The sequence below is a fragment of the Lissotriton vulgaris genome (genome assembly GCF_964263255.1).
Source record: "Lissotriton vulgaris chromosome 8 unlocalized genomic scaffold, aLisVul1.2 SUPER_8_unloc_1, whole genome shotgun sequence".
NCBI lineage: Eukaryota > Metazoa > Chordata > Amphibia > Caudata > Salamandridae > Lissotriton > Lissotriton vulgaris.
In genome coordinates this window covers 2,857,370-2,872,028 of record NW_028240615.1, presented here as the reverse complement: position 1 = coordinate 2,872,028, position 14,659 = coordinate 2,857,370, and the positions used below count along the sequence as shown (strand labels likewise).

At 44.6% G+C, this 14,659-nt stretch overlaps 1 protein-coding gene across 9 annotated transcripts in view; it reads right to left on the bottom strand.

Moving 5' to 3' along the window:
- The window catches only part of DOCK9 (dedicator of cytokinesis 9), a 1,255,128-nt gene that overhangs the window by 445,814 nt on the left and 794,655 nt on the right, over positions 1-14,659 (bottom strand). For all 9 annotated transcript variants that reach the window (XM_086947866.1, XM_086947869.1, XM_086947867.1 and 6 more), the window contains exon 26: positions 3,420-3,545. In XM_086947866.1, coding sequence (XP_086803992.1) covers positions 3,420-3,545 — 126 coding nt within the window. The remainder of the gene's footprint in view (positions 1-3,419; positions 3,546-14,659) is intronic.

Here is a 14,659-nt window from a genome sequence, read left to right as displayed (position 1 = left end):
ATTTTACTATATGGATACTATTTTATTCTTTTTCAGCCATGATAAACTTAATACCTTCGGAAAATTTTAATCGCAGCAGTGGACAATAGCAGAGGTTTTAAATCACCACTACAATAAATACTGAAAAAATACGACATTAAATAAATGTAAAATCTAAACCCTACCATTTATTAAAACATACAAAATGAGTTAATAGGAAATCAATTAAAACTTTTCTATTTGACATGATACACCTATTCAAGTGAATAGACCACAACAACATACATAAGCACACAACAAAATACATACATTCGCATCCACAGATCACTCCTGTCCATCCGCATAATAGCTCTGCACTGATGACCAAGTTACTTACCTCTGGTAAAACTCCTTATGGTGGAGGCTCGGTTTATCTACAAATTCCTCACCTTAGAATAATTGCAAGGTGCCACACTGGCGATAGAAGCATTTTCAGCAATGATCACACTCACAAGTAGGTGGCACCATAAGACTCCAAGCTGGCTTTGTAATGCTTGGAAGTGAGAGCCAACCCTGCGCGCTGACGTCAGTTTCTTGCTTGACTCATTCAGCACCCTCAAATGCATAGAGTGAAACTATTGTGAGTACCAGTGTAAAGATTCTTAACTTGGGACCTCTAAGTGTTATAAAGAGGCCACTCCACAGAACGGGAATGTAGGAGGGCTGTTACGAATGCAGAGTTAGTGTGCCCACCGGAAAGAGAATTACCGAGGGTAAGTATCTTAGGGCCTGATTTATATATTGGAATGGAGAGTACTTCGTCCCAACAGAAGTGGAGTTTCCTCCCCACAAATATAGTGTTCCACCCAACAAATTTAATTGCAGGAGGACCCTAAATTTGGCCACAGCAGATACTACTCTGTCTCCGCCGTGGCCAAACTTCTCTGATGGCCCAGGGGAGGAAGGGCAGTTGGAGAAATGGCTACATGTCCGCCCACCCAATTTAGATGGGCGGCCATGTTGTAATTTTTTACTGTTCCATACCGCCAGGTAAAACCTGGAGGTAAGGAAAAGTAAAACCATTCTAATGCTCCTTTAGCCATTATAGAAGGCTCCCAGGGTGAGGAGAACATTTCTTTTTTTTCATTTTGAAAAGAAAAAATGAATACTGTTTGCTGCAGAGCTGCGTCCTTACAATGCAGCTCTGCAGCAAAGAGTAAAATGCATTGACGGGGACTGCCGTTCTTGCCAATGCCCTTATAAATGACTCCCTGCTTTGCCTAGTAATGGAGTTGGATGGATATATTTGTTTTACTTAAGGAGTTTTATAAAGGGCGTACTTCTTGCCAAATGACCACTTCAAAGCACGATGGAGGAAGAGAGGTAAAGTAATAAGGGAGAGAAACAGAAGATGCATATCCATAGATGGAAGGTGATCACTAGGAGAGAAAAGAAGAACAAAGGAGAGAAACAGAAGATGCATTTCCATAGATGGAAGGTGATCACTAGGAGAGACAAGAAGAACAGCAAGGAACTAACTTGGATTAGCTCAACCAGTTTACAAACAGAGTTAGTCTAGAGTCCATAATGAATTTAAGGCACAAGAGAGAATAGTTCAGTACAGAATTATATCGAAGACTTCCCTTAATAGACATGTTTTGTGGATGACCAGTTTATTTGATCATTTTAGCCAGAAAGAGTTTGGATGGCCCCGTGTCAGGCTACGTGGGCTCTCCAGACTTTAATTTTAAAGACAGGGATGATTGGCCAAAACTTTGAGTGGTCTGGGCATTTTTCATGAGCAACTGATGCATTCACTATTTTAAGACTTGTATCAAGTGAGGCGAGGGAGGATTAACCTTTTTTTTTAATAGACTTGCCGATGGTCAGATTGTGCAGCACAGAATATCAAATAGGAGTTATCTATGTATGTGGATATGCAGGGTTGTATAATTTTACTGGAGTCATGCATTTAACAGGGTATGGGAATACTCTTATCATTGCCTGATAAAAAAAACCTAATAAAGATCACATCATTCAAATAAAGTAGACCAATGCAGTTTAATATGAAACAGCAAGTCTTTTATGTCTAGAGAGAAAGCCAGTTTCTAATAGGAAACAGAAAAACCATAACAAGGAACACAGATACTCAATGTTTCAAAGCAGAAAAGGACAGTGTACATCCTGGGTTTATTATAACGCATCAGAACAGCTTTTTGAAAAGGTTCTGGGTTCTAAATCCATAGGGACTAGTTTAACAGGGCGGTTCTCTCAAAGGCAATCCATGGGCAAGAGTGGAGGAATTATTTACCTAGAAAAGGGTGTTTTCCAGAACCAGCGTTTTTTAATGGATATACACCAGCTACTACCAGGAGTGTCAGCTCTATATTTAACAAGATAGTTTATGAATAAACAGTTTGTCACCTAATAAGCACAATATAATGCATGTGTTGGCAGGCTCCTCACTGAATGTAAATGTTACAGATTTTTCCTATTTAAAAAATGAATGCTGCTCATCATCTACAATACTTACTTGCATACCATTTAACGATATCATGTGGGAAGAAGCATCGGGCATTTATCATTCAATACAGACCATAAACAGGATGTGTAAAGAAAACAGCATGGATTCATAAACATACTCTTGTTTCAAAATGGGCATGCTTGGAAACCGAGGAGAATACGGAAAAAAGGAAGGAATTAGTTTAACGGCCAGATTCATCAAGCTTAATTGCGCTCGCAAAGGGCCAGATTCTGAGAACCTGGCCTTTTGCGAGTGCAATTTTTGCATTTGGGATTCATCATCCCAAATGCAAAATTCGCTATTAAAGAAATCGCACATTTGCGAGGAATTGCATTTAAGGAATCTCTATTTGAGATTCCTTAAATGCAATTCATGAACCATTTTAAAATTGCGAAATCGCAATTTTGGGCCGCTATTTACCGCGAGCTCAAACTTTGTGGTAAATAGCGAAAACTTAGAAAAAGGAATTTAAATGCATTTTTCTAAGTTGCATGTTACACACACACACACATATGTCCTTTGGACATGTGTGTGCGCAACACCAATGTAGATTACATTTCAGGGGTGCTACAGGGTGTCCTTTGGACACCCCTGGCACCCTTGAAATCGCTTCCTTATTTGCGATTAGCTAATTGCTAATCGCAAATAAGGAATGACTCCCCATTCATTCCTATGGGCATTTAGGCCCATAGGAATTAATTGGGAGTTATTCCTTATTTGCGATTAGCAATTAGCTAATCGCAAATAAGGAATCAGTGGGATTCCTACATGAATCCCGTTGTGAGAGTCCTTAATAGCGAATCCTTAAAATTCGCTATTAAGGACTCGCAATTCCTTACCTTGATGAATCTGGCCGTAAATTCCTAAAGGAATTAAAAACATTGTTAAATAAACGTTAGTAATTGAGGCAGGCTGTCCCTGCAGTTGCTGTACATACCTTTAACAGCTTGTTACTTGTTAGGAAATCTGCAGAGGGTTTCAGAATGGTGGTCATGGCCTTGGTCAGTTCTTCATGTACTGTTTTGTATTCCAAGGAAATGTATGGCTCAGCTTTATACACATACTAAAGACAAAAAAAAATCATCAGTGTTCATAAATGATCTTTGAGGCATACAAAGTAACAATAGTTGAGCTAAATTCCTATACGAGCGAATAACTAGCACAATGCAGCAAACCTCTAAAAAATATTGAATACATTTAATTTGCCCAACAATTAAGTTGAATGTACGAGTTACTTACCTTCGGTAACGATGTATCTGGTAGAGACGATTCTAGCCGCAGATTCCTTAACGTAGAATTATTCCCAGGTGTAAGGCTGGATCCGGAATTTTTTTTTTGCCACAGCATCTCTGCGGGTGGGGGGCGGTACCCCGTGACTCCACCCTGACGTCGTCTGCGGGGTTGACGTCGGCAAGGTCCCATAAGCCCCACCCCGGCGCGCCGACGTCTATTTTCTTCGGAGAACTTTTCCACGCCAAAACGCAGAGCCATCACAAACAAAAACTGAGAGAATATGGAAACAGTGTGCGAAAAAATCAGCTAAACAGAAAGGAAAGAAACGAATGGTGAGGAACAGCACCATCCGGAGGAGTACCAGGCACTATGGCACCAAAAGTCATAGAAGGAAAGAGCAGAGCATAGCTACTGCGAAGCAACCCTGCATGCAAATACGACAGCCTCCCTGGGGGCAGAAAGCATGTGAAAAATGTCACAGTGGACATAGAGGCCTGCAACCACAGTCCAGAAACAGTGAAGGACAACAAGGCCAGAACAGAAAAGTAACAACAATTTCCACCAAGACAACACCAGCAAGGAGAGTGGATCCTCTGTAAAGAGCTAAGGTAAGTAACTCGTACATCTGATAGAGACTACTAGCCGCAGATTCCTTAACATAGAATAGACACTCTAGCCATACCCAGAAGGGAGGAGGGCCTGCGAGAGTGCCTCCCAGGAGGAAGACACGCAGGGCCCCAGCAGGGGATGTATAATAGGGACAAGAAGGGCGGCCCAGCCCTCACCAAGCAGAAGGAAGCAAGGACATCGGTGAAGGGAGGCCAGGACACCCCAAGCCCAGCCAAGGTACCAGAGACATCTGCCAGAAAGCCCCGGAGGGACAGACAACGGCAGAGGAGTACCAAGGTAGAAAATATTCACCCCGAAATTCCAAGGAGAAGAGGTAGAATTGGAGGCAAAGGAAAACACACACAGTGAAGGGGACAGCAGATTCGCCACAGCTTCGAGTCAGCGGACAAGGCAGGAACGGCTCCACAGTCAAGAAGGGCAGGCATTAACAAGAGGCAGGAGCACAAGGCCCCCGGACGTGGACCAGAAGAGCAGGCGTGCGTAGCCGGCCTCTGGCAATACCATGAAGCAGAGCGCCCAGACCAAGTCGAGCGCAAGACGAAGGCAAAGGCCAGGGAAATCCAGAACAACCCCTAAAGGAAGACCATTCCGGACATAAACCGACCGACGAAAGAAGTGGGATCAGCCAGAAGAGAAAAGGAGAAATACATAGGACGGACTAAAGCTGTCAACCAGAACACAGGAAAATACCAGGAAATCCTATCCCCCCTGGAACACCAGACAGAGGACCAGGCCGATACGCCAGACAAAAAAGGGCGGAAACACCCCAGCACAATGCCGCAGATGGCATGCCAAATCTGGCCAAGCAATACAGTGGATACTGATTGACAGAACCTGGAGCAGCGCAAGCTACATCCAGACAAGGAGCAAAGAAACTGCAGCTGCGGTATACAGCGACGCCAGGAAAGGCGAGGAACCGGCAAAGAGGAGTCCACACCCTCCCAGAGTAGGACAGAGCTATACAATAGCTACACGTACCCTACATAGGGTAAGACACGTCACAAAGAAAACATGGGAACCACTCTTAGGGAAAAAATCCTGCATCAGAGGACAAGAACATAAGGACCAGCGGATAGAACCACAGTCGGCTTATCAAGCAGCCAAAAAATACACAATTGCCAGGGGGGATGTACAAGCAGCCAACAGTAGAGAGGGGCCAACCCAAGGACCCCGAAGGCATGGCAAACCACACAGAACACACTGATGGGTTAATCAAAACACCAGATTCCAGGAAAAAAGTGGGATAACGCCTCGCATCAATCCCCGGAGGATTAACAAACCAATCTTATGGAGGGGAAGGAGGACGGAGCCCCGCAAGGCGACGTTGAATGGCAGAGTACGCGTGGGTGTTAAAACAAAAAAAAACCCATCACAGGGCAGGTCAACCAGACTCTCCCGAATATAACAAAATCCCGCAGCCAAGCATGGCGGCGGAGAGCCACAGAGCTGGCCATAGTGCGGCCAAGAGCATCAGCAACTTTCAAGGCCGCACGGAGAATAAACGCGGCCAACTCCCTACCATCCAACACATGGTGGCGCAGATCTGCGCGGGCACCTTCGTGGGAGACGCGAGACAGAAGGGACTCCACAGAATCCCACGGGCTGGAGGTAGCCCTGGCCAGCACACAAAGTGTGTTGAGCGCTCACAATGCAGCACTGGAGGAAGCGAAGATGTTACGCCCCCAACTATCCAACCACCGGGCCTCCCGCGACGGAGGGAACAACACAGAAGGCAAGGAAGGAAAGGCAGCATGTAGAAGAGGACCCTGGGTAGAAGTGTGGAACGAAAGGCAGACTGGATCGTGCGGAGCAGGACAGTGGCGGTGTAGGAGTGGCAGAGGCACCGGGTCACATGTGGCAGGACGCCCCCAGAACCCCAGAAGAGAATTGTGGAGCGAAGCTTTAAATGGAAGAAGCAGCTCCCGTCCGCAAGAGCCCTGGTGGAGAACTTCCAACAGATGATTCGTAGGGAGTGAGGTGAAGGGGTCACCCATTCGCAAAATGCCAGCGGACATGGAAATGGCCCAAAGGCAACACTTGCCTCCGTAGGGCGCCGCGGGGGAGAAAGCAATACCTCCATCGGGGACGGCTGTAAACTAAGCCGTCTGTCCCTAAGTCCAGCTGGAGGGATAAACGGCCAGCCCCTGAAGAGCGGAGGCTCCGCGGACGAGTGGGGGACCTGAGGGGGCTCTGGGGAAGGCGGAGAAGCCGGCGGATCATCCAACAGCGAGCTGTGGAAAAGAGGGTCCGAGGGTTGTGGCTGCGGGGACGGCGAGGAGCCCTCCCTGGAAGGCGCCGGTGAAAAAGAAACGACACGGCGTCCAGTCCCCGGAGAAGAAGAGACCAGGAGATGACAAACCTCAGGGGAGGAAGGAACCTCCGGAGACGAGTCCAGGATCCGACCCCGGCACGACACTGTGGAGTCCTCCACAGGCGCCGGCTCGAAGTCCATCGGCGCCGGAGTGGACACTGGCGGCGCCGATTTGAACTCCACCACTAAGTGCTCCCTAGGAGAATATAGCAGGGTCGGAGCCAGTACGGCTAAGGAACGACGTCAAAAAGTCACCGGCTCGACCTCATATGAGGCAGCCGCCTGCGTAGAGGATCGAGAGGGACTTGGGAAAGCAATCCAGGCCCCGCCCTCCACCCGCGGAACCGCCAGCACCAGGGAGGAAATCCTTTGGCGCCGAAAAGAAGCCGGCTCGGTCTCCGGCAAGGCAGATGCCTGCTCAGAAGACCGAGGGGTACTCGGGGGCGAGCCCTGAGTCCCAGCGACCTCCTGCGATGCCACACGGAGCCCCGTAGGGATGTACGGCACGGCAGGGACGCCATGGGCCGAAGATGGGAGCCCCACAAGACCACACCTCAACAACACCACCACTCTCCTGCAACCTGAAGCTGAACCGGCGCTGGGCTCGAAGTCGCCGGCGACTCCGCAGAAGGTCCCGCGTGAGGCAAGGGTTCCTTGGACATCTCAGGAGGTAGAGGAGGGGCCAAAGAAGCCTGCAGAGCCACAGCATAGGCTGTCATTTGGGCCCTATTCGCCCCAATGCCGGGTAGGGTGGTGACAGGCGAGGGCGCATGTCCCGCGGGGAACCCGCGCCCTCTGCCAAACGAGGACAGGGCCTCAGAGACAAGCTACAGGAGCTCAGTTGGCAAGCGAGACCCTTGGGGCCATGGCAAAGGGCGATGCCGCAGTCGGAATCGGCGGCTCCTGGCTTCTGAAGTAGGGGACGGACTCTGGGACGACACCCACCTGGACAAGCGGGCCGACAGCAATTTCATCCGGCGCTCCCACCGGGACTTCGGTTTGAGGTGCTGACAAGCATTGCAGTCCGTAAAGTCATGGTGCTCGCCCAAACACCACATACAGATGGGGTGAGGGTACGTCTCCAACATTTGACGTGCACAAGAAGTACACGTCTTAAAGCCCAAAGGCAATCGCACACTGTTCCTCAACGCAAAGCATAAAAAGAAGACCTGAAAATAGGTCAGGGACACGATCCGGATCCGCGCTGCACGCAGTAAAGAAGAAAACTGAAGTCGGCGCACGCGGGGGGGGGGTGGGGCCTGGCTTATGTGACCTTGCTGACATCACGCCTGCGGACAACATCAGGGCGGAGTCATGTGGTACCGCCCCCCAGCATGCAGAGATGCTGTGGCAAACAAAATTTTCCGTGTCCAGTCTTGCGTCGGGGGATAATCTATGTTAAGGAATCTGCGGCTAGTAGTCTCTTATCAGATACTTTATGTAAGTTGGCTATTTCTGAGCAAATTTAGAAGCAATTTAAAAATGGGTTTCTGATAGCAATATCAGAGTAATCCTCAGGAGGTAGCCGCCAACAAGTGTGAGGAAAAATCATGCAACTTCAAGTAATTGTTAGTTACTGCACCTTTTTACCGTTCCAACAACTAGCTTACACAGTTTATGAAGGCAGTGTAGGCTCTGCCTTACAGTAAACCCATATGTCAGAATAAGGTAACCAAAATGTTCTTTCCAATATGTGGATCCTCTCTACCCCAACAAACTGCTAAAACACCATCCTGACTGAGTTTGTTGATAGAGAGTAAGAGTTTTCACAAGAGAAAATATCAAGCGAATAGTTTATGATGGACTACCCACCACCTGCCTGAATGAATAAAGGCACATTTACAGAAACCATTGTAGAGAGGGCCGCCATATTATAACACAAATACCATAAATAGGGACATGTTTCTGAAAGATCACCAAGCTGTCTTTTCTGTAGTGAAGGGGTGATGAACAAAATCATCAATTAAGTTGATAAGAAAATATTTTTTAAAAATTGAAAACTGGCAGCTTTTCTGTCACACTCTATCACCCAGAGCTCATAAAGGAGCTTAGCAGTGTTGTTTAACTCCTCTATGTGCTCACTGTAAAAATTCGAAGTGTCTCACGTACGATTTATGAAGAATTTCCTCAGTCCTTAAGTGTTGTAGTCTATTAAAGAAGAGATTTTTGGCTGATATAAAATTTGCAAATGCCTTAAGGAATGTGGGCTGGGGGGATTATGGCCTCCATAGTTTTAACTTGTTCAAGACCATGGACAGTGCTACAGCAAAAAATAGAGAGTTAAATATCTGAATGGTTAACAGATTGAGGTTGTGACCATCAGGAACCTACAATAATATTACAAGCCAAGAAAGTCAGAGGAAGTTACAAGATTATACAGGATTTTACTCAGATGGCTAGGCTGATTTGTGTCTCTCTTACTCTGCGAGATGAATCAGTGATCCATTGAGCAATCTCTTGACTGGAATTAGTAATGAGGAACGAAGCACTAGCCCAGAATAGTTTCCAATATAGCAATTACTGTAATACACGTACAGGCCGCAAAAACGTTAGACAAGATCGCGTAAAAAAGGTCAAGTGTGAGATTTCATCTTGTTTGCAATGACCCACTATGAAAACACGAGACACCAATTCATGGGGAGAAGTTGTGTCCTGCCCTGATTGCACTTCAAAGGGCCCTGCCTGCAGCACACACAAAGGAACCGGAAACCAGGCCTGCTCTTGCCTTTATCACCCTAGAGAGTTTGGTGCCCGGAAAGGGGAGGAACGGACCAGACCCACTTTTGGGGATAGGACAGGGAATCCCCACACACAAAGGCTGACACCAGGTATAAATGTGACACCTTCAGAACCTCTCATCAGAACTGTGGAAGGTTCAGAAGAAGGACTGCCCTGCTTGCTGAAGAAGGAAAACTGGACCTGCTTGGCTGGAATCCAGGCTTGCCACAAGTGACTTCAAGGGCCACTTAGGTGATCTCCTGTTTAAGCAACAGGGACACAACAAGCGTCCAGAGACCTCCACACAACTGCACAGCTGACCAGCATCAACTAGGCCTGCCTTAGCTCTGCAGTTGGCCTCTGCTGGAGTGAGTCCTGATCTCTAAGAGGTGCTGCCACCCCCAGATCCTGCACCATTGGCTGGCATCAGTCTACGCTTCCTGACTACAATTTGGATATTCAGAGTTTTTTGGCTCCAGTAAAGTGACCTATGTGCACCATAAAACAATGGCTTGCGACGACCGTCAACACAAATTTCCAGTGCGACCTGCGCTTTGCGTCAACAGCGACAACCGCCAATACAAGGCTCTAGTGAGACCTGCACTTCGCACTACAACAATGACAGTCTGTGACACCCGATCTGCTGCCAATTATCTCCTCATGGCCCCAACAAGTCAGGCCCTACGGCCGAATCCAAACCAAACATGATCAAAGGCTGTAACACCCCAACCGCACACAACCAAAGGCCATGTGCAGCAGGGTGTTGGCTTTACATATGGAAAAAATATTACTTTACATTAAAAAAACTAGACATTCACGATAAAAATAAAGATTAAAGTGATGTTATAGTTAGGTGAATATATATATATATATATATATATATATAAAAATTCACCAGTTAATGTTAGCAGAACTAACTATAACGTGCACCCCACCATGCACCGCTTATGTCCTCACATATTACATCACTTATTACATGTTCTATGACATCATTTATGAACGTACTTAGTAAGTAACAAGAACAGATCTTTTGAGCAAAAATCTAAAGAAAGAAGCCTCAGGGTCAGGATAATATTATATTGATGACATTGTAAAATAAAGAAGTCAACTTGATAAGAGGGATTCTGAGAAAGCATTGGCATCTGATATGCAGGCATAATGATTTCAAGGATAGGATTGGTCCAATTCCAAGATTGACTTTTAGGAAAGCACCATCACTAGCCCGGATCTTGACAAGTAGTCATTTTTATTATAAAAAGAAAGCTAAGAATAAATGATGGCTAGGACTGGAACAAAGAAAAGGCTTTTGGAAATGTGTCAGATGTAAAACCTGCAGACACAGGATCTCTTTTAAGGAATATATAGTAAATGGTAGAACGTATGCAATCAATAAGATGACACGTGTAGGAGCTCCTTTGTTGTGTATATGCTTAAATGCCCTAGTAAAATGCTATACATAGGCAGCACCATTTGTCCATTGCAGAAAAGGATATTGGAAAATTTACGCGCAATTAACAACCGGGATGGCAATTATCCGGTTGCGAGACATTACAAACAAAAACATGATGGGGTGTGACATCTCTAAAATATTGGGACATAGATCAATTTGACAAACCAGTACGTGAAGGAGTCAGGGTACGAATGTTGAGACAATTGGAATCTAAATACATCATCAGATATAAGACCAAGACCCCTCCCGCATAACCACAATGAGGAGTTTCATGTACATCTATGAGCTATTAATGTCTGAGATTGGGGTAATCTAGCAGTTAAAGAGAAATATGTGCCCACTATTCAAGTGATATCAGGAATAACTGCGTAATTAATGACAACATAAAAATAAAAGAATCAATTGATTAGATATTAGCGTAATGCACGGGTATATGTTTCAGCTTGATATATATATATATATATTGACTGATTTCAATTTTTATTTTCTCTGACGTCTGAAATTTTTTCTGCAAACAAATTGAAGAACACAAAGTCCATGCGCAGTGATTGTGAGGCATACTTGATTATTAGTCACAGCATGAATGTATGACCACATTGCAATAATAAGAATTGATAAATGCTTACTTATTTTACTAATTGTGCCAAGTCAGAGTTTGTTGGGTATGAACATGGCCATGATTAGGGTAAATATTTCGCTGGAAATTAAAAGATGATGATTATGTTGTAAACACTACAACTAATCCTTTGAACTGGGGAAAATGGAAAAAGGACACTATATATGGTAAAATAAAATGGCTATTTGCAAAAGTGATCAAGTCTGTTATGTCGAAATGCGTCTTTTGCTGAAAAAAAGGATTAAAGATATTGAAACCTTATCTGGAGTGCAGTGTGTGTATATATATGGTTAGTGTGAAGTTATAGTTAAGTGCAAAGGTCAGTTAAAACATGGTGTTTTAAATGTACAAAACCTGTGAAATTCACTATAGTTATCTAGTAAAATAACTCGTGCCCTAAGGTAACTATGACTCGCACCCTGCTGAGCACAGTTTTCTCATCTACATGAAGTCATTACCGCTACTGATCGACCAATTTTACCTCACGTGCTATAACTATGCAGATGACACGCAAATACTCCAACTGGAATGCCCCAAAGACACTGAAAAATCCCCAATTTTCAGTTGTCTCAGAGCAGTGAATCAGTGGATGACTTGGAGCCATCTCAAATAGAATGCTTCAAAAACAGAAATATTCACGTGTGGTGATTGGAAACATTACGACCCGCTAGCCGCCTGGCCTGATGAACTGGGATCACTGCGTAAAGTATCGAAGGAAGTAAGAAAACTCGGAATGACCTTGGACTCCAAGCTGTCAATGAAGGCCCAAGTGGACAAAATAGCAAGATCAAGCTTTGTCACTATAAAAACGTTGCAACAAATCTTCCCTCATTTGGGATTTCTACACAAGGTCCAAGCTACCATCTCCCTTGCTCTGTCCAAACTCAATTACACCAATAGCCTCTACCACGGATCACCTTTAATTGGCTGCTAAGGGGTTTTCCCCTCCTGTGCTGCAAATGTTTGAATACTATAGAATCATGACAAGGTCAACTCGTCATAAGCACAGCGCAGGTAACACCCATGACGAGTTGACCTTGTCATGAGCATGGAAGGGGTTAACGGCCATGAAAAGACTACAACGGATTCAGAACTCGGTTGCCAGACAACTCTTGCATATCAAACCGAGAGACTAAATCTCACCTGCCTGGAAAGCCCTGGAATGGTTACTGGTTGCCAGAAGATCCAAGTTCAAGCTACTTTGTATCACCCACAATGCAATACATGGAATGGTACCACTCTTCATCCGGAATAAAATCACCAAACACATTCAACAAAGGAACCTACGCTCTAAAGGGGCATCTCACCTCAAAATCCCAAGATACAAGAAAAAACTATGGGCGGCACATCCTTCTCTGTTTAAGCAGCCAAACTATGGAACTCTTTACACCCCAACATAAGATCCACCGACAACCACCTTATATTCAGAAAACTACTCAAGAATTGGCTATTCCCCACATAAGCACCATAAGCAAACAGAAATTTACAGCATATTCCTCTGTATATAAGCATTTATTGCCACTATAGATATGTACCTATCTTTGTGTATTGCTTTGTATAAACATGTAGAATAATTATGTTGTTGTAAGTAAATAAATACATTAAAGAAGAATCATCTTTGGTCTACATGTACTTACTTCCATTGTGCATCTATGTACCTTCCATGTACTTGGATCTGTGTGTCTATTACCTTTCTCCTGAAAAAGCATATCCAATGCACTATCCTATATCTCATCCTGTACCTCTATCAATAATCTACATATACTTACCTCCTCTATGCATCTATATACTTTCAATGTACTTATGGATCTATAGATTTATCACTTTCTTCTAATTTAGCATTTCAAATGCACTACCCTATTTCTCAGCCTATATTTCTCTCAATATGTCCTCTGGCCCAACCATCATACTCATCTCAAACTTCTTTCTACTAATATTTTTAAAGTACTACCCTATCTCTCACCCTATACATATATCAATATATCCCCTACATCCCCTCTCTCATTTACCCCATACCACTACTATGATTCCCCAAATAACCCTTTCTAGACTCTCTCCTACTCTATCCCTCCTTGCATCATCTGACACCTCTTTTTACCATACAGATCTCCCAAAACAAACTTTTATAAACTCTTCCCTCTGACTCTTCCCCTCAAAAACCCATTTTACATATCCTAAAGCCTCCTCCTACTGCTCTGACCTAAAAATAAAAATAAAACTCTCACTCTTCTGTCCCTCCACTATCCTTTTCAATCAAAATAACAGATTAACATATTCACTTCTCAATTTCCATATTCCACTATACTAATTCACCACTAATCCTTTATGGGTTCCAGAGTATCGTGTTACTCGCCAATGAAGCGCCTCAAAACCCCATCAAGGGGTAGCAAGCGCTAGATAAATACAAACCTCTTTCCCTCTTCTATCCCGCAACCTACCCTTCTCTATCCAAATAACTGAATAACATATCCACCACTCAAATTACTTCATACTTCACAATACAAATTTATCAACACTAATCCTTTATGGGTTCCAGAGTAGCATCCTACTCGCCAGAAAAGCGCTTCAAAACCCATCAGGGGTAACAGGTGCTACATGAATGAAAACCTTTTTTCCCTCCGCTACCCTTCTCACTCCAAATAACCGACTAATATCCACCACTCAAATTACTTTCATATCTCACCATACTAATTCAGCACTAATCCTTCATAGGTTTCCGGAGTAGCGTGCTTCAAGATTCTGCTATCTTTCCGAATCCAAATAACTGACTAACCTATAACTGACTAAGAACAATAGTTACTTACCTGTAATCTGTGGTTCTCCAGTATTGGTGTCTTTCATAGATTCACATGCCTGAATCATTCCCTGTCGTCGGAGTGGGAGTCCCACGGTACACGAAAAAGCAATAATATGCCTATAGAAAACCCAAAACCTTGGTAATAACAAACCAGGAAGTAAAGTAGCCCTAAGCTACAGTGTAAAAAACTTCCACACTCATAATAATAATAAGAATAATAATAATAATAATAAGAATAATCCACATTGGTAAAGCGCACAATCACCCGTTAGGGTCTCTAGGCGCTGGGGGCCATCGGGAAGATTAGGCAAGCTATTGCCCAGAGTCACATGGTGCTTGGCTAATCTGCCACCAGTGCCGGGGATCGAACCGTGATACCCAGATTCCGGAGTCAGTCGCCCTAGCCGCGGCGCCACACCTCT